The sequence below is a fragment of the Tetrao urogallus genome, assembly GCF_951394365.1.
Source record: "Tetrao urogallus genome assembly, chromosome: 5".
NCBI classification, from domain to species: domain Eukaryota; kingdom Metazoa; phylum Chordata; class Aves; order Galliformes; family Phasianidae; genus Tetrao; species Tetrao urogallus.
The window spans coordinates 47,196,737-47,215,756 of record NC_136818.1 but is presented as its reverse complement, the minus strand read 5'-3'; the positions used below and the strand labels follow the sequence as shown (position 1 = coordinate 47,215,756).

The following is a 19,020-nucleotide window of genomic DNA, read 5'->3' as shown; positions in this document are numbered from 1 at the left end:
TCCACTGGTCTAGGACAGGAAATTCTCCTCGTTCCCATCCTGTTTTCGTATCTTCTGGACTCTATCTTTATAATGGAAAAGTCTTAATCACTGCTGTCCTGATGATTGATTGAATAATGAGCTTTTATCCATCCCATTTTCATGACAGGGTCATAAGTTTTGAATCCTCATTCCATCTGCAGTTTGTCAGCATTCAGTATTTGGCATTTACTTCTATCTTGCCCTGGCAGACAGTGTACCAGGGACAGGACTGCAGCCTTAAAAATGGTTTAAGACTAACATGGCGCTGTGTGCCTGGTTTTGTGCTCCCATGGGTGTTTGGCTGATGTCAAAACTGCTTTTGGAAAAAAAAAAAAAAAAAAAAAAAAAAAAAAAAAAAAAAAAAACTGTTTTTGCTAGTGTTAGCTGGTGTGTATGTACTTCGTGCAATGCATGGGCAGGATGTGTAATTTATCTGTGTTCTTTGATGAAACAACAACGAAAATACTTCTAATAAAATTCCTTTTTGTCTAAAGGGAAGCCATAAGAAGAGGGCTTGAAATTCTGCAGTATGAAGTGCCTGGAGGAGACACATTCATGCATGAAGGATTTAAAAGGGTACATACTCCAGCGACTCTTTTCTTTGATTTATACATTTAAACTTTGCTTTCCTTGCTTCTTCTGCACTTAGTTGCTAATTATGTTCTACACTTCCCTGCAGGCAAATGAGCAGATTTACCATGAAACCTATGGAGGTAGGTGATGTATATTCTTGTTATGGGTCTGCATGGAAGAGATAGGGATGATAGTTTTACGTGACCTGCAGTAAACTCGTTGGAAGATGTTTTGGAGAAGGGATTGGTGTTACACAATCATTGCATTCCATTTTGACTACAGCCCTACTTTCAGATGTGTGATTCATGGTTTATTAAGACCAGAAGAGACCAGTATGATCCCAGATCTGACCCAGGGCAGAATATAGACTGGAGCACTGCAGGCGGAATGGTCTGTACTGCATCCAGGGACAAGGACATGCACATATACCTTCCCTGTTCTGTTCTGGTGCACACAGCTCTGTCTGCCTCCTGCTCCCAACTTCTCTCTCTTGTTAGTGTAGGTACAAGTGTGATCAGCTAGAGATTTTACCACAACCATGAATAATTTCAGATCAGATACTCAGTCAACATACTGTGCATTTTTGCTAAATTTCAAGAGGGAAATATATTTGTACTTTCATCTGTGCCAAAGAGAAGGCCTAATTTGTTTAACTGAGCACATTCTGCCTGGTTTGTATGCTGGTGTTAAGTTGCTCTTGTTTATGAGCTGATGGTCTCTTTGGGAGACCCAGAAAAAGGGCCAGGTTTTAATAAAACAGAGTGCAGGTATGGAGTCTTCAGCAGTAATTCTGTTATGTGGCTCCTCAGGCACTCCTGCCTGATAAATATAGGGTTTTGATGAACCCAAGTGAAAATTATTTTACCTCTTCCTAAGAGATAGACTAGTTGATTACTTCTTAGCTAAGTTGATTAGTAAGGAAGAAGTAGATGAAGTCTAGATTTATAAAATAAAGTATTGGAAAAGAAACAAGAATTGAGAAGAAAATAAAGTTCAATTTATTTCTGTCCTTTTTCAAACATCCTCAGGAAAAAAAAAAAAAAGTAATACAGGAAATCATGCTTTTTTCCCCTGAGTTGCAGGTCATTTTTTTTAAAGGTTTGTATCCGTGTTGACATGACATGGGAAGGACTGCATGGCATAAGAAACCTGTCAGAAGTAATCAGACTTTAGTTTCAGACAGTCTAGGGAAAGACACTTGAAATTGTACCAGATTACTTTGAAAAAATAACAACCATTTTTCTGAAAGTAATGTGTGTGTACATTAGTATGTGTGATTACTGAGTCAGTATGGTTGGTTGAACCATCATTTGTTTATCAGTTGGGACTTTTTTTTTTTTAACATTTTGCATTTTTCTAGGTAGTATTGTACTCTATATCATGTTGCTCATGTTATTAGCCAAAACTCATGCAACCTTTTCACATAAGCTTATGGGGCATGAACTTGCTTATATTTCAAGACATAAATTTGCTCCAGTGGTCTTGCATTTTTTCAGGCTCAAAAATTCCTATGAACTGACAATTCTTGTTGCATGAAAAGTGTAGGATTGAAGCACTTGTGGAAGAACCTTTTCATTCTGTGTTCACTAGGGATTCTCCTTGAAAACCTGGTGGAGGTGAAGGTAGGGTGTCAGGAGAGCTTATCCTGAAAAGGTCTTGCACTGGCAATCTCAGGGCAATGTCCATGCAAATAGGTACTTGTCAAGAGCAGAGGAAAAACTGTCTGTCTGTCTCTAAGAATAAATTTTGCCATTTCTTCATATGAAGGGTGTAGATGTAACTTTGGCCAGATGCTATATGGGAGAGAGAAGTTTGTGCATGGGCCTTGCTGGAGCAGTACTGCTCCTTCAAGTGCTGCTTGTGTGTGTTGAAGGTGCACAAGTTTTCTCCTGCTGTATGCTGTCATACATCTGACTTTCAGCTGGGGTAGATGAGTGCACTTCCAACAAGTCCGCACAAATCAGGCTGAGATTCTGGCCTTGTGATTTTGAGTTTTTGTCAGCAAAAAGGCATGTGCCACTTCAAACTTATTTTCACTGTCAAATCTTGTGTCATCCATATGCAATCTGTTAACTATTGTCCATGTAGGAGTTCGGACTGCTAGTGTGATTATTGCTCTGACGGATGGAGAGTTGCAAGACGTTCAGTTCTACTATGCAGAACAAGAAGTAAGTCACCTTCACATTTACCCACATTAGCTCAAGTCAAACCTGTAGGTGTTTACTGTTGGCTCCATTTCTTATATGCTTTTGCACTTCATGGCAATTTTTTTGTTTAGGCCAACAGAGCCAGAAGCTTTGGAGCTATTGTTTATTGTGTTGGAGTGAAAGATTTCAATGAAACTCAGGTAACCCTGCTTGCTTTTATTTTGTTTTTCTTTTCTACTTGTAGAGAAGTAATAGCGTAATAGCGTTAGTTGAAGGCACTTATTTAATTACTTGAGGCATAAATCATTTCGTGTCAGTATGATGTCTTTCAGCAAGTATGAAGGGGCCCAGTTGTATTCACTGTAATTTTATTTTCCTCGTGATTTATGATTGTCTTTCTTTGCAGCTGTCAACAATAGCTGACAGCATCGATCATGTTTTTCCAGTTACGGGAGGCTTTTATGCCCTAAGAGGAACCATTGATTCAGTAAGCTGGCAATTCTGAAACCTAAAAATGGGACCCTTTCCTGTGTTATTAAAGCACAGATTAAAAATGATCACCAAAAATGCCTTTACCTTAAATCTTCCAGATTCTCAAGAAATCTTGCATTGAGATCCTAGCAGCTGAGCCATCCAGTGTTTGTGCAGGAGGTAAGTTTTACAAGATTGGGGGTGGTAAGGCAAGTAAATGACACTGATGAAATGTTGGTAACTACCTAATGTGGTGTCAGAGCTGAAGCCTGTGGATGAGTTGGAAAGCATCTGCCATGGCTGAGGCTGGAGCCACATGCGTCCCTTCTGAGCTTGGGAAGGAGCTGGTGTTGATACACTTATATTTTCTGTATGCAGGCTTGGAGAAATGGCTGAGAGAGCATGGGGGCAACTGAGAAGCTGCTCTTTAAAATACCTCATAGAAAGAGGGCATGTTGTGGTATAAAACTGGTACCTAGTGCAACATCTCACAAGCTTCTGGAAAGACTGCATTCTCTGGATTTGCTAGGACTTGTCAGCAGTTAAAACAAGACTGCAGAACATTCACACAAACTTCAGATTTATTGAACCAGATGTAATGAACTGCAAAGGCTGAGATACCTGACATGATTTCCAAAGCATTAGTGTTTTACTTAGTTGCAGTGAAAGAACTGCTAGGGTAGCAAATTAGAAGAATCACCAGAGGAGCTGCTGGTAACTTCATGCCTTTCCCGTTTAGGGTATTTAACTTGCAATTGCTCCTGTTTATGTTATCAATCTGCTGTATTTTTCCTGCTTAAGAGACTATTGCAGCAGACTGAGAATGACAGCATAAGCTTGCTGGAAGGTGTTGTTCATAATGTGGTTATTTAGATCTCTTACTGCCTTCTTCACCTCCTTATATGCTGAGGAAGTGAGTGTGCACAACTTCAGGATGCCTGAAAACTGACCTTGAAAACATGGATCGAAATGGGAGATTCAGGAAAAACCTATTAAATAGCACATAGAAGATAAATCGTTCATTCTTCATTTCCACATATTAATAATAGCATGGTCATGCCCTGAGTATTTAAGTTTCAAATGATATATCCTTGTATCTTTCCAACTATTTCTAAATAGGTGGTTGTGGGGCAGATGTTTGTCATAATATTATCTTTGGAAAATCACAAAAAGGGAATATTTTGCTTTTAAGAATTTCCTCTGCAGACTGCAGAATTTATAATTAAAAAAAAAAAAAACTTAAAATCTTTGACTTCAACATTTTTTATTTCATAGCAATTAATTGCTTTTCTTTCTTGTATTCCAGGCAATTTTGGATAATAAATTATTGCAACTTTTCTTGCTTATTAAAAGTTTCTTTTAGCTAAACAGAAGTGAGAGCTCCAGTAGGGATTTGGCACAATGTAAGAATATTGAAGGGTAGCATCTGAAAGATGTTTTCAAATTGAAAGTTTGAAAATATTTAAAAAAAAAAAAAAAAAATCAAAAATATATTTTCAGAAGATCTGACTTCTTGAAAGTGGATGTGTTTCTGCAAAACTGTTTTGAAAAAGCAGTCAGCTCAGTTTCCATGTATGCTGCTTACATGCATAAACTCAGGAGCTCGTTCTGACTCTGCTGACGGAGCCATCCAGCAAAGGTGGGCTCAGGGTGAAGTATGTTGCTGAATCACTAGGGCATAAAGATGAGGAACTTGCATGTGTGATGGTTTGCTGATAGCAGCAGGGAGTTTGAAAGTAGGAAGAAGCCACAAGCACATCTTGATGTGGTACAGGCTGTCAGCGTGGGTTAAGTTGTTTTTGACACCAAGAACTGAGCGCATAATAGGTTTTCCTATGAGCCAAGTTCTGCCATTCTTACCTGAAATGAACCTGAAAGAGTTTTAGAGCACAAGGCTACTCTCCAGCTTGGTTTTATCACCTTGAGTAATCCTATTTACTTCAACAGATCCAGAGGCTCCTCTTCATAGCTCTCTGTTTGCACCACTGTCTCCTGGAGGGGATCTCCTTGGATTGAAAACCTTTTTTTCACCATAGCGTGAATCCAGGTCTTGAACTCAGTTCACTGAACAGTCAGATATAGGTCTATGTGTAATGTGACTTTTAAAAATACTTATTCAGACATAAGCACAGGAAAGTCCTGGGGCATCTGAAGTCATATCAAAATCTTAATACACTTTAAATTTCTGTAATCACTTAGTAAAATTTACTGGTAATGTATATGTAAGAAGTAAGATCACATGGCTGTAAAATTCTATATGAAAATATATATCTTGTACCTTTAGAGCTGCCTGAAATTTAAAACATAGTATTTTCTAGAAATTTAAGGTTGGTCACCTTTTTTTTTTTTAATCAAGTTAGGAATTTTATTCTTTTCTTCTTTAAAAAAAAAAAAAAAAAAAAAAAGAAAAAATTTATATCTGTCTAAGTGTCATACATTGTGACGTACTCCAACAAGCAAGCTTACTTGTTTGTAGCCTCAAAATGTGGAGCTATGCATGCATTTTATACTCGCTTATCTAAGGAGGTGGAAACCAGTTGAGAATTTATTCAGTATTTTCCCTAATTTCTAGAATCTGACAGGAGGGCTTGGGGTTGGTCACTGGAAGCTGTTCTTGACCAGGGATTAGAACAGACTGACCCACTCCTTGCAGCTGTTATTACAAGTCATCATTACCACTGTGCTGGTGATTACTGAGGTTCTCAGCTTCATTATTTTGTGAGATTTAGTAAATTGCTAATGGAATGATTTCCATGTGGTTGCAGCTGAATTATGACAACTCCTATCGGGGCTCTGACTCTCCATGACAAAGCTATCCAGCAAGTCCATTTGCAAATTGATCTAGTCGTGTTATGACAGCTATCTGATGCTTAATGCTTTCTGACCCTGCAAATTCTCTGTCCCCGCTGTGGACAAATGTAGTTTGGTCCTTTCTGTTCCCTCTGATTTAAAGTGACCAAGACATGCAGCCTGTAAACAGGCTATCGGTGCAGCAGCAGAGGTGCCTCCTATTCTGTTTGACAGCATCATTGCTTTGATTATGCTTACGGTATGAGGATGTGATTGAAAGGTTTTGTTGGATGTGGCATCCTACTGGCCACATCAACTCCCAGGTGTGGATGCAAGCCGTCAGCTTCTCATCAGAGTCACAGAAGCGGAGCCGACAGCGCAGCCAGCGCACACCAGCTCCAACCTACCATCTCGCTGCCAGCACTGCCCAGTTATTTCAGTGCTGACCTTTTTCCCTTCGCTGTCTTGTCAAAAGCTGCAATCTGTGAGCTGACGGTAACTAAGGAAGAAAAGGACGCAGCCAGAGCCAGGGCGCAAAATTAAATGGAATTAGCCATTTCAACAGACTGTCACACAGAACATGCTAATGTTTGGGAGCGTTCGAAGGGGCAGACTTCTCAGTGGCAGCCAGCAAATCCTGTACCAGCTGTCCACATTTCCTCATGAGTCTGGGATTGAAACTCAATTGTCAGCTTGTGTTGGTGGGCAGGTTATTCCAAAGGCAGTTCTCACAAGTGACTGTGCAGAATGGCAGCGATGGGGAAAAGAAAGGTAGGAGGGGTAACAAGTCCTGACAACAGTAGACCTCTAGATGTAGATTTTTACCTTTTGATGTTTTGTGTTGAAAGATGCAGTTAAATCTTTATGGTTGCTGCCTTTCAGGATTGGGGAGGGAGGGGAACATCTAACTGCGACTTTATTTCAGCAAGTTGCTTTCCTGTAAAATTGAGAAACAAAAATAAAATTTATCTGGGCATTTAGATCCCTAGGTGGGTAGGCTGCAAGCTGCATCAGTGTGAAAGTTTGGATTCAGACATAGGGCAGAGGACAGCTGTCATCAAGTACTTCAAACCACTCTGGAAGGGAATGTTGTATTTGAGCCATTTTTCATAATGCCTCTGTACTTTTATTTACAGAACCCTTTCAAGTCGTGGTAAGAGGCAATGGTTTTTATCATGCAAGAAATATCGACCAGGTACTCTGCAGCTTCAAGCTCAATGACAGCCTTACTATCAGTAAGTCTGAAGGGAGGGGTTCCTTGTCTCTTGTGACTGTGTCACCCCATAGGATGCAGCCCCCCTCCCATTTGCATCAGGGAGCCATGCAGTGGCTGTGGGGGGAGGCGGGTGGGGATCTTTATCTTGTACGAGCTTGAAACTCATCCATGTTCAATCTTAAAATGTTCAGGCACTGTGTTGTGTGGGATTATGCAGGAGATACTATTGTACAGTGAATTTCAGCATTGCTCTAATGATTCACATGTGGAATGCATACAGCTGGTAAGGACTGGGCATCGACTTTTAACAGGGAGAAATAAAACATCTTCCTATTTTCTATTTCACCTTCAGTAAAAATAAATAATACTACCTTGATGCCCTGATGATGTGTTCAAGCTATTTATTCACTGATTCAGAAGATGCTTACTATAAAGTAGGGCCCTTCAGCCCTGCTTTGCTCCTCTCTGGCGCAAGCTGCTTGTGTCATGGCAGAGAATGTTGAAAGGTGGAAAATCCTTATAATTGCTGTGCTCAGTGGGGTTTTTGGTTAGCTGTCTAGGCAACCAGAGAAAGGCCTGAATAGCCAAAAAAGATCAAGGGTACAGTTTCTCAGCAATCCTGTCCTTTTCCCTGAGAAGCAGGGTGTCTGGTGAGGTAGAGCACGGCATGGAGAGAGGAACTTTGTTCCTTCTGTATGTGTTGCCCTTGTTGGCTGGACACAGTAGGGGCTTTCATTCTCTACCACAGCCAGGCTGGTGCCTTCCCTAGTAGTGAATTCACTTACAAGAGGGTGCTATGAATCGCTCCTTCATTTCCCATCCCAGTTGCCTCCGTAAAGGCTGTGTTAAATAAACTCTGGTGGTCTCATTCCCATCAGGCTTACAGATGCTCTTTGCTGGGGATTTGTTTCTTGTGGTTTGCCAGGTAGCCAGACTTCTGGCTTTTTCTGCCTTGCCCCTAATCCACTGGCACTTTGACTGAATTTTACACTGCAAGTGGTAGGGCTGACCTGGAAGTAGTGAGGAGGAAAATGGCCTTAATTCTAAATCTCCTCCATGGTGTGTTCTGCTTAGGTTAGCTGATATCACGAGATACTGATCTATGCTGTCCGTGGTCTCCCCACCCCCTAGCCTGGCCCTAGAACATACCACTGCAACTTCCTTTCTTCAGCAGTGATGAAGCCTCAGAAATGAGCTGTTTTCAGACGAGCTGGAGTGGGTGATGCAGGAAGGATTAATTCTCGTGTCTGTTGTTGCTGGAGTTATTTTTTTTCCTAGATACAAAGAACAATAAAGCCTCTAAAGTTAAAAATAAGCAGGTAGCTTTTACCAGCCCCAAGCTTACTTGGGGGTGTAGAGGTTGCCTGGGATGACTCCTGACTGTCTTTTTCTGGCTGGGCACCTCAGGGCTTTGTGGGGCCATTTGGAGTGAAGCTACAGTAGCAACTTGTCTGCTCTCATGCCTCAGTCATTCACTCTTAGAGGAATTCAGTTTTGTTTATACTTTTGGGTATACTTAGTTTATACTTTTTTGAATAATCAGAGGGATCACAGTATTTCGTATAAGTAGATTTTGCATGCAATTTTCAGGTAGCCAAGATGAGTATTGCTCAAAGGTAGCTTCAAAATGGCTGACCACTGCTGTCAGGAACAGAAATCCTCCATTTCCTCGTATGGTACCTCTAGCCTGATAATACCATATTAGCATCACCAAGAAAGGTCATCTCAATGCTTGGCTTTATGATCAGTACCTCTGGGGAGTATTGATTCTTGCCCTTACTATGGCTCCCATTAATTCAACAGTTCTCCAGGGAATGACCTCCATGGGACAATCTGTATTTTTAAATCTGACAGTACATTAATTTCTTTTCAGATGAGAAGCCAACTCTTGTTCATGATACTTATCTGCTCTGTCCTGCCCCGGTAATTGAAGATGCTGGACAGTAAGTATTGCATTTCCTGTATGTGAAGGGAGAGGAAGCTTCTGATGAGGATGTCATTACTGAGCCAGAGCCTCAGAATTTTGCCTGTAGTGTCAAGCTAAAAAGGCTTTGTAATGTGAATAGAGCCATCCCATATGTACAAAATCATCTCCTAGTATGAGCCAGCATAGCTTCATTGAACACTGGGTCTTTGGTGTCTTTGCTATAGCTTAACCAAACGCTTTGTTGGACTATGATCTCCTACAGAGGTCTTGCAGTGTTGGAGATGAAGCTGGCACGAATAGTAGTGTGATGTTTTATGTTTCTGAGTTCATTGGTGCTCTTTGCCAGTCTGGTACTGGTGGAGAGAGTCAGCAATTGTGTATGTGATCCTCTAGGTTTATGTATGGAGTACTGCAGCCATATGTACTGTTGGACCCAACAGGAGGTAAAAATAGGGCTGGTGATTAAAAACTCCCACATCAGCTGTGCTACTGACTTCTCACTTCATTGGACTAGCACCATGCATGCTGTCTCCAGAGGTGGCAATGTTTATGGTGACTCAGCGTGCCCATGTTAGGCCTCACTCTGCTTCAGTGGCTGCTGGTGGGTGTTAGGATCTTGCCTAGGATGCTGCAGTCCAAATAGTAGCAGGTGTTTCTGCACTACAGCTCCAGAACTTGAGGGCCCTGCCTGAGAGGGGCTGTCTAACAGGTCTTCATGGTAGTCTCCCCACATGAACCCAAAGCAGCTGAAAGGCTGTCAGCTGTGAAATGACTTGGAGAAAAATAGAGTTAATGAGAAGAATGGGGACAGAGGATTTTTGAGTATGCCTATGCAACTTCTCCTCAGTTCTGTTTCTATTCCCTTTTTTCCAGACCAAAAGTTAATTGAATTCCAAGCGATCTTTTTCATTTTGGTAGAAAATTGATGCTTGATTTGAATTCCTTTGCTGCTGTTATAGATGTTGCTTCCTGTGTTTTGACCCTGCTCTGCTTTGGCTAGCACTGGTATTTTTCAGATGTCTTTCAGACTCCAGGACTGTCTTACAGATGTGGCACAAGGCTGTGGCTTCCTCCTTGGTGATCTAGATCCTTAAATATCTTACAGAGATCGAGGGGAAAGCTTCCCTCTCCTTCCCTGCCTGTGGGAGCTGCTTTTTTTCTTCAGACTTTTTCTCTGATGCTGGAGAATGGTTAAGGCTGGATTTTGCTTTAATTTCACTGTCATTTAAATCTTTTTCCTTTGACCTCATGCAAGACTCTGACTTGAATTGGATATATTTAAAAACAAACAAAACCGTTCTGTCTGTTTGCAGAAATAAATATAAAATAGAAATAAAAGCAAAGTGCTATCTAGGATAGTATTGCAAGCATCTGAGATTTCATTTTAGCTCTATCCTAGTGTGCTTTTCCCCGGGTGAGGTGGAAGTTTTATGATAAAAAGCATATGCCCTGAGTCAATTAAGCCAATGTAAAAGGGATGATTCCTGGGTAAGCAGAGGGATTGCAGCAGGTAAGAATGTAGCCACAGAATTTGAGCCTTGACTCAGCAGGGAATGTTACCCCTGAATGTTCATGAGCCAACGGCTAAAACAGCCAGAATAAAAGGAACAATGGATATAGAGATGACACTAAAAATAAGTGTATCTGTTTGTGCTTTAGGGTGGTTTTCCTACAAGTCAGCATGAACAATGGGCTAACGTTCATCTCCAGCTCTGTCAGCATCACCAGCACACAGTGTGTAAGTAATTGCAATGGGGCTTGACAGAGAAACCATGAGATCTTGGGAAGCGGCGGTGGCTCTTCAGGCAAACCTCCTTGACTGAGCATGAGTTCCCTGTAGCTGCAGCACCATGGTTGTTGACTGGGTCCCAGCAATTCTTTGAAAAATCACCGGGCTAGTTAAGACTAAACCATTACTGATGGAGGCTAGATCATGGTAGATTTACAGATTGAACAGTTGTAACAAAAGCACTCCCTGCCCATTCCTATTCCAGGATAAAGAGAAGTCCTTATAGGCTGGATGTACCTAAAAGGGAATCCAGAAAAAGGGTTGAATGAGCATCAGGGAGCAATACCCTGTTGAGCACCGAGTTACCAATGGAATCTGGAGTGAAATGTGCAGCTGCCAGGACTTGCATTTAGAAGGGCCACAGCATGGAACATTTTCTGAATTTTAAGGGGTACTGTCTGTTTGGAGCTTACTACATTTGTTCTTAGATTTCCACAATTTATCTCTAGTCCAGGCATTTTTCACTTCCAGTGAGGTGATTTCTTTTCTCTTAGTGTCATGTGGAATGTCATAGGGAATGGCCAAAAAGAGATAATATCCTCTCATTCTGGAGTGAGATTCCTGGTACCAGGCTGCTGCCCAGCCCAGCCAAGGGAAGATGTGCTGCTGTGGGATAGCAGTGGCTGGGATACATACCTCCTTGTTGATGTCAGGCAGACTGCTTATCCCCATGGTAAGGGATCTAAGTGATCTTTAAGCAAAACTCAATTTTAGAATAAAAGCAAAAAAAAAAGAGAGAGAGAGAGAGAGAGAGAGAGAGAGAGAGAGAGAGAGAGAGAGAGAGAGAGAGAGAGAGAGAGAGAGAGAGAGAGAGAGAGAGAGAGAGAGAAAGAAATAAAAAGCTGATACTAGTACTTGGTGCAAGCTAACAACAATTTGCTTTAGCTAAAGATTTGCCCTTGTGCTCATAGTCTAAAAAATTGCCAAAGAACCTGATACCAACCAAGCATTCGGTATTGAATTTGAGCTTTATTGTTACTAGTGTCAGAAGGACTTTTATAGCCTACACCAAATGCTGTCATATTGGTTTGTAATCATCATTGGCCTTTCTGACAGCTGCAGAGCAGAAGGGCAGGAATGAAGACAAACAGTGACTGGAGCTTACAGATTTGATTCGTGATGTTTTCTGCATTGCAGTTGGGAAATTTTGCACCAGATTACTGGAACAGCCCAGGGTGTGTGGATGGAGAGTCCAGCAGAGATGATTTTGCTGCTTCATCTGTTTTATTATTATTTTGGTGTTTTTTTTTCCAAAATTTACTTCCAAATTTTCTGCAGTGAAGACTTAAATTTCCATGTTTTCTACTCCCTTTCAAGCCCAAAGAGAAACACAAATATTAACTGGTACATTTGGTTACCCACATGTAATTTATTTCTAACGGAGGCTGAAGTCTTAGCCCTAGCTGGCATCCCCACAGGCCAGAGGGTGGATGCAGAAAGCTTTCTTCTCAATAGCCTTAGGATAAAGAGGAAACTCCAATCTCCAGTCCTGTCAATCTCATGACTTTTGCCCAGCTCCTGCAGATTAAATATGAAGGACTCCTGATTCTCATCTAGTACAAGAAAGACCATCTCACTCCAGTTGTACCCCATAAGTGGGAAAGCTGGTGTTCACTTTCCAGCTTTGTTCTAATCTCATTCATTTCACTCTTATTGTTTTATAGACTCCCTCCATTTCCTTTCCTCTCCTGCTCCCCTCTCTGTGAGCGGCAGCCAGCTGGCCTGCTCAGCCCTCCTCCCCAGCTGGTGCTTCTGTCCTTTCTGTACAGTAAGTATCTTCTCTTGACTTTACTCCCAAAGCCTCTGTGTGATCCCTGCGCTCATTTCTGTTCAGCTGTGTGAAGTCTGCTATTTCCTTTTCAAAGACCAGCTTCACTATGATGCTTTGTGTGTTTGATCACTGAAAGAGGACTCTCTAGTTTCTTGCTGCCAACAGCTCCTGAGTTGCTGCTGGCAAACATCTCAGTGATTTATATGAGCACTTAGCATGGGAAAAGCAGTGCCTGGGAACAGGGCAAGTAGGCAATGTGTGTTTGGAGTAACGGTAGCTGTAATATGCACATATCCATGCACTGCATTGGTGCTATGCTTGGATTTGTATTAAAGAGTGCATGATCTCTCCTACAAAAATGATATTTAATCATTCTTTTATCAGCAAGCTGGCTTCAGTGGGAGCTCATGCTTCCCGGGTGTATTAGTGCTACATGGAGCCACGAGTGGACCAGAGGTGGGTGGCAGCACTGAGCTGCAGCTGGGTAGTGCCTTCTAACACGGCTCCTCCTGTGCCTGGCACTCTGCCTTAGCCTTCTCCTGCTGCCTGACCTAACAAAAGGGGTGAGCTATGTAGTGTATCCCAGAACAGAGCAATTTGTTGTGTCAGTGACAAGAAGTGACAGAGTAGTGGAGAAATGGTGATGCTACAGTTATGGGCTAAGTACTAAGAATGGTGTAGGAGCCAAGGAGAGGTTAGTCACGTCTTGAATGTGCCAATCCTGACAGGTCTAGGATTTGGCCTGAGGAAGAGCTGGGTAACACTCAACATCTCATCCAGATTTCACAAAGCTCTTCCCAGCTGGTTCTTTCTTTTCCACCCTCAGCCTCTTTGCTGTCTGGTGGGAAAACAAACCCACTGGGTTCTGTGAGAAGGAGCTAAAAATGAGATTTGTGTAGTCTTGTCATAGTAACTCAAGTAGTTTTCTTATTTAACAAGGTTGAATCTTACGGACTTTGTCCTACAATGGAACTTGCTTTCTTTCTGTTTATTCTCCTAACTGTCCTTGTTTGAAAATGCCGTATAGCTTTCTCTTTTAGCCAGCTCCCATTCCCTCAGCCTGGCTCACAGACCTTTCTTCAAGTTCTTTTTACCTCTTCCTGGTCCTAGACTGTCCTCCAGTTTGCTGCCAGGTTTTTCCTGTTCGCTGGTACTCCTATTGCTGGTGAATTGAACCTCTTAAACTCAGAACTTACCTTTGAAGAGGTTTTCTACAACTCTGGTACACCAGAACTAATTTTAACTCCATTCTGGAGCCCATTGGAGTCCAAGGAAACTGCACATCCCTCCATGCCGCTGCCCATCTGCATCAGATGTTGGATTTTCAAAAGCCATGTGCTCTGTATGCTCTGCAGGGGCCAAGCAGCACATTGAAGACCTTTTTTCCTGTAGTCATCAGAGCAATATTTAGCCAGCATATCTTCTGAATGCACTGTCATGAATGCAGTGCACAGTCCTTTGAGATTTACACAGGAAAATCAGAGCTCTGAGTCTCCTTGGTTGTCCGGCTACTCTGGAGACACAATCCTAACATTTTTTTTTTTTTTTTAAATTAAAAAAAAAAAGACTACTGTTTTGAATGTAGATCCTCCCTGGCCCACAACTCCCTCCTGCAGAGTAGGTTAGGTAGAATCAGGAATGATCAAGACAATGCAATCCTGAGAAGTTCAGCAAGTATCAGCAGTGCTAAGTACTAGTTTATCTAAGTGTTTAGGCTGGGGTTGTGTGCAGCCCAAGGCAACAGAGGCAGGCTTAGGAGCTGATGAGGCTGAGCTAATAGTAAATTGTATGATGTTCATACGCTGACAGTTATCTGTATGATTTTAGCTGCAACATTCCTGTTCTTAGAGTATCAGTATTGATACATTATGCATCTCTAGTAATGAAATATTATTCTGTGCCATTAAGTTTGATCATGTAGTTTGAAATATCCTTCTGACAGCACCTCTCAGGACAAGTTTGGGGATAGTTTGTATACAATTTTATCACATTTGAATCTAGTGAGCTATAAGCATACCATGAATTATACATACCACAAACTGGAGGTACTTTCCTGAATCATGATTCCAGGTACAGATTTGCCACACTAAATATTGATGAGATCCTAATGATGAGAATAACGATCTGCACCACGTAAGTGAGGCCATGTAATGTGGGGAACCTGGCTTGTTTGCCCAGTCTACTTGTATAACTTCATGCCTCCTACCTCATCTGTGATGTATGCAAATAACTCAAAGGCAATCATCTTGTTTGCAGCTAACTGGAACCATCCTTTTCATTGCTCTCCTGATTCTCTTTCTGCTACTGGCTCTGGCTCTTCTTTGGTGGTTCTGGCCCCTTTGCTGCACAGTGGTAAGTACAGATTTATTTACTGCTTTTTTTACTTGATATCAAGTTTTCTTTCTGACTTGCTTCTTGCTAAGATGATAATAATGATTTGGACTTCCTGTAGTAATGAGCCAAATGGCTTGACTGTACAGTGTTATTGATCCTGTAATGAATTCAATTCAGCAGAGCAGGCAAGATCTAAATCTTACTTAAACTCAGAAACTTTCACTGGAGACGTCACTGAGGGAAATGATGACTAGATACCTTGAGATTTACATTAATGAATTTCTCTGCAAACATTTTAAAGCACCTGTAAAATAGCATTGCTTAAAAATAATTTGTTAAACGTGTAAGCCATAGCAAATGTATGTGAAGCTGAAAGCTCTGGGCATTTCACAGGGTCTAGTAAGCACCAGGCAGGGCTGGAGACATACATATGATGGTCCTGGTGCTGCAGCACAGATATTGCTATCAGGGTGAGTAATGATAGTCCACTGTTTATGTGCCCTGTGATTGAACTTGAGGACGTAGAGCCTAGAAGGCAACCTATCTATGATAAGCAAAAAGTACAGAGAGCATAGCCCTGATGTGGAAGAAACCCTGCCATTAACCCAGATTCCTCTCACTGCTTGTATATTCCAGGTGATCAAGGAGCCACCTCCACCACCTCCTCCAGAGCCTGTAAGTGTGCTATTTCTGACCTGTCACATTGTCTGCAGCTGCTGTAGTGCAGTGTGCTGCCCAAGAATGTCACTCCTGTAGGTGCCTTAATGGCACCTTGAAGGCTGAGAGAGGAAGTCTCTGGGGTCAGGACAGTTATTTCTGCCTTCTGGCCTCTGTACAGCAAAGTTATTTCCATCCACAGAGAAAATAGATGCCTAACTCTGAAGTCACAACAATTCCTACAGTTTTTTTATTTCTTCTGCTGTGCATCCATCGCATGGGTCTGTAGGAAAATCTTTGCCTCTTCAGCAGCAAAACCATTGTGCTTAAAGCTGTCCCTCCTCCAGCAGAGTTGCTGTTCCCAGGAGGGGAGTACAGAACAAAGTCAGGCAGCTGAAAGAAAAGACAGTGAAGACTGCATTCCTGTGGCTTTTTATACAGGAGAGGGAGCAGGAGGCAGGCCGTGTCTGTGGTTCTGTTGCAGCTTGACCCTTGGCAGGATGCTTGGCCCTTCTGTGTTTAGGCTGTGAGCTGTTGGAGGAAGGGTTGTGCTTTCTTTGAGATGGTAACTCACAGAGGCCCTGGTCTCAGATTTGGTTTCACTCTGTTATTTTGGTAGAAATAATAGCAATAAATAAACGTATCTCTAGAATGAACTCATGACTGCCTTTATTCCTTTTCTAGGCACAGACAGCTAAAGGGTGGGAAAATATTTACCTAACCCACAACAGAAGCTTACAACTTGCTGCTAACTTGCTGTAACATAGCATGAATATCAGGAAGCAACCACAGCTGCAGTTTTGAGGTTGCCAGAGGCCATCATTGCTGTCTCTGTGATTCTGTTGCTTGCCCTGAGCAGCAGCATTGTGACAATTTGACTTCAGAATATGCACCAAAATCATTCTGGTTTTGGGGTGATTAATGTTGTCATGAGGCATAATCATAGCCATGCTGTGTTTGAGGGAGATTTCAGAGAGCTTTGCACCCTGGCAGTAGAGTTCCCAGATGCTTTGGGGTTATTCTGTTCAGCAGAGAGTTTAGGCCAGCACACATCCTCATTAAGCTTCCTGAAATACCAGAAAATACAGATGTTGTCCATTCCTTTACTTGGCCGTGAGTTTACCTGCCATGGATCAGTGTTTCAGGATACATAGCACTAGCCTCCCTGTGTGCGGCATCCTGTAAGCCATCATTAACAGTCCCGCTACTATCAGGTTTTCCAGCAATGAGGGTTGTTAGATGTAAAGAATTTAAATCTGTTAGATTTCATAAAAGAGGCAGGATTTTTTAATATAATACTCCAGTCCATACAAAGTGAAACACAAATGAATTTAAACTGCTGATGTAGTTCACTGTGGGTGCTGCCTTAGATGTGGAACAAAATGGGTTTGTGTATTACAGTCTTCCAAAGCATCAACAAAACAATCATGCAACGACTTCTTTGTCTATTTATGTGAGTTAGGGGTTGAAAAATCCCATAGAAGCAATGGAAATGTCAACTCTAGTCTTGCCTGGCCATACTAAAGAATTTGTTGGAGGAACTGACCCATGAACCATAGCTGAGAGTTGAGATGTCACCAAATAAATGATGGAAATAGCTCTCTCCAAAGCACGACTGAAGAATTAAATAAGAATAAACCAAAATGAAGACAAGATTTTTAGAAGATCTTACTGGCTTTTGGACTCTCAGCTTCATATTCATACAGATGTGTAAGGGACACTTCAAGAAAATGTCATTAAGTAACCTGGTAATGAATTGTGTCCTCTGCTAATTGAATTTCACTTGATTTTTTTTACTTTGTTTTATTTCTATTTTTAATAAAAATGGATTCCAAAAAGAGCTTCTAGAACTGTACTTATGGTGTGACTTTCAGCTGTTTTGACTCAGTGTAATGACTGAGTCTGAGAAGACCCAGTGACTTCTCCCAGCTCGGGATGATAGAACTGGGAAAGTGTTCCCAGGGTTTTTGAACTTTTGAGCTTTTATCTATGCAAAAACAGAACAGCGAACATGAAGTAAAACCCTGATTCAGATTCTCCCACGTTCAGAAGGAAAGAAAAAAATCCATTCTTTATAATTACAGGTCAGAAACTCTGGATCTGAGCTTCCTGAAAATTTGGAGATGCTCCAGTCTCAGTTCCAGCTCTGAACTGTACAGCTTGAGCCAGACTCTGCAAAGAATCAAGCAGCACAGAACAACTGGTTACAGCTGCCATGAGAAAAGGCCTTGATGCACATGTTAGAAATCTCACAGTGGTAGCTTTTTCCCTGTTAGGTGACATTAAATTCTAAAGGCCCAATTAATAAATGAGTCCTTTGGATTAGCTGATTGCAGCATTTTCTACACAGCTTAGTGACAAGCCAGCATAATGTGCAATTCATCTGCACTTTACTGTCTCTTAAAAGTCAGTTGTGATTTTGAAGCTCAATGCATATTTGATTAAATAAAAGCTGCCTGAAGAGGAGAGGGGAATAGGCAGTCTTCCTTGGCTTCCCAGTTAAAATTGCAGCTGCAGAGACAAGAGACTTTTTTGTTTTTTGTTAGCAAGTGTAATATACAAAGCCAAATATCCAAGGATTGAACCATAGCATGTTCAATTTTTCCCATTTATATGAGAGCAACAATAACATCTCCCTGTCTTTCCCACAGGAGTCAGATGATGAAGATGGATTGCCGAAGAAAAAGTGGCCAACCGTGGATGCATCTTATTATGGAGGTCGAGGTGTTGGTGGAATTAAGAGGATGGAGGTATTGTGTTTTTTCTCTGCTATAGTTCCTTGTAAATGATCTCAACTATATGCTTTAATAATGTTTTTGTGCAAATAAACAAAAAAAATCCTACTTTTTTTGTTGGAATACAGGCCAGGATTTAATTAAGGCTAATCTACCTGATTGCACCTGCCATCCAAGTATCAGACATCGAGCTGCCACATTTGCATGAGTAATTAATTGAATACAGCACTGTGAGCAGGGGAAAATTTGCAGGTTAAGGAATGAGATAAGCACCAAAAGTTCTAATTTACTGAGTCAAACCCTTCAGTTAGTGCAGTTGGCTCCTATTCTGTTGTCTACTGCAGAGTTGCACTGGTTTTTAGTATTTGAGCATGTCGTCTATGACGTTCATTTGTGGCTGGAAGCAGTTGGGTCTGGGAATTCAAAACAGTGGATTTTTGTTTCTTTTTTATTTCCTCTTTCATTTGAGCGTTAACTCCTAATGCACAAAAGCTTGCCAGGGGAAAATTTTCCTCTTGGTTCTCTGTGTTGAAATTGGTCAATAAATCAAATATTAGCTTGGGATTCACGTATGACACAGTCTTGATAT

The 19,020-nt window shown here is 41.5% G+C and overlaps 1 protein-coding gene across 1 annotated transcript in view; it reads left to right on the top strand.

The window, feature by feature from the left end:
- ANTXRL (ANTXR like) overlaps positions 1 to 19,020 on the top strand; it is a gene marked incomplete at its 3' end in the record, with an annotated part of 46,798 nt that overhangs the window by 12,105 nt on the left and 15,673 nt on the right. The window contains exons 4-15 of the mRNA XM_079536447.1: positions 516 to 597; positions 701 to 734; positions 2,683 to 2,762; positions 2,873 to 2,941; positions 3,148 to 3,228; positions 3,332 to 3,392; positions 7,139 to 7,237; positions 9,092 to 9,161; positions 10,805 to 10,883; positions 14,962 to 15,057; positions 15,676 to 15,714; positions 18,348 to 18,446. Of these exons, the coding sequence (XP_079392573.1) occupies positions 516 to 597; positions 701 to 734; positions 2,683 to 2,762; positions 2,873 to 2,941; positions 3,148 to 3,228; positions 3,332 to 3,392; positions 7,139 to 7,237; positions 9,092 to 9,161; positions 10,805 to 10,883; positions 14,962 to 15,057; positions 15,676 to 15,714; positions 18,348 to 18,446 (889 nt within the window). The remainder of the gene's footprint in view (positions 1 to 515; positions 598 to 700; positions 735 to 2,682; positions 2,763 to 2,872; positions 2,942 to 3,147; positions 3,229 to 3,331; positions 3,393 to 7,138; positions 7,238 to 9,091; positions 9,162 to 10,804; positions 10,884 to 14,961; positions 15,058 to 15,675; positions 15,715 to 18,347; positions 18,447 to 19,020) is intronic.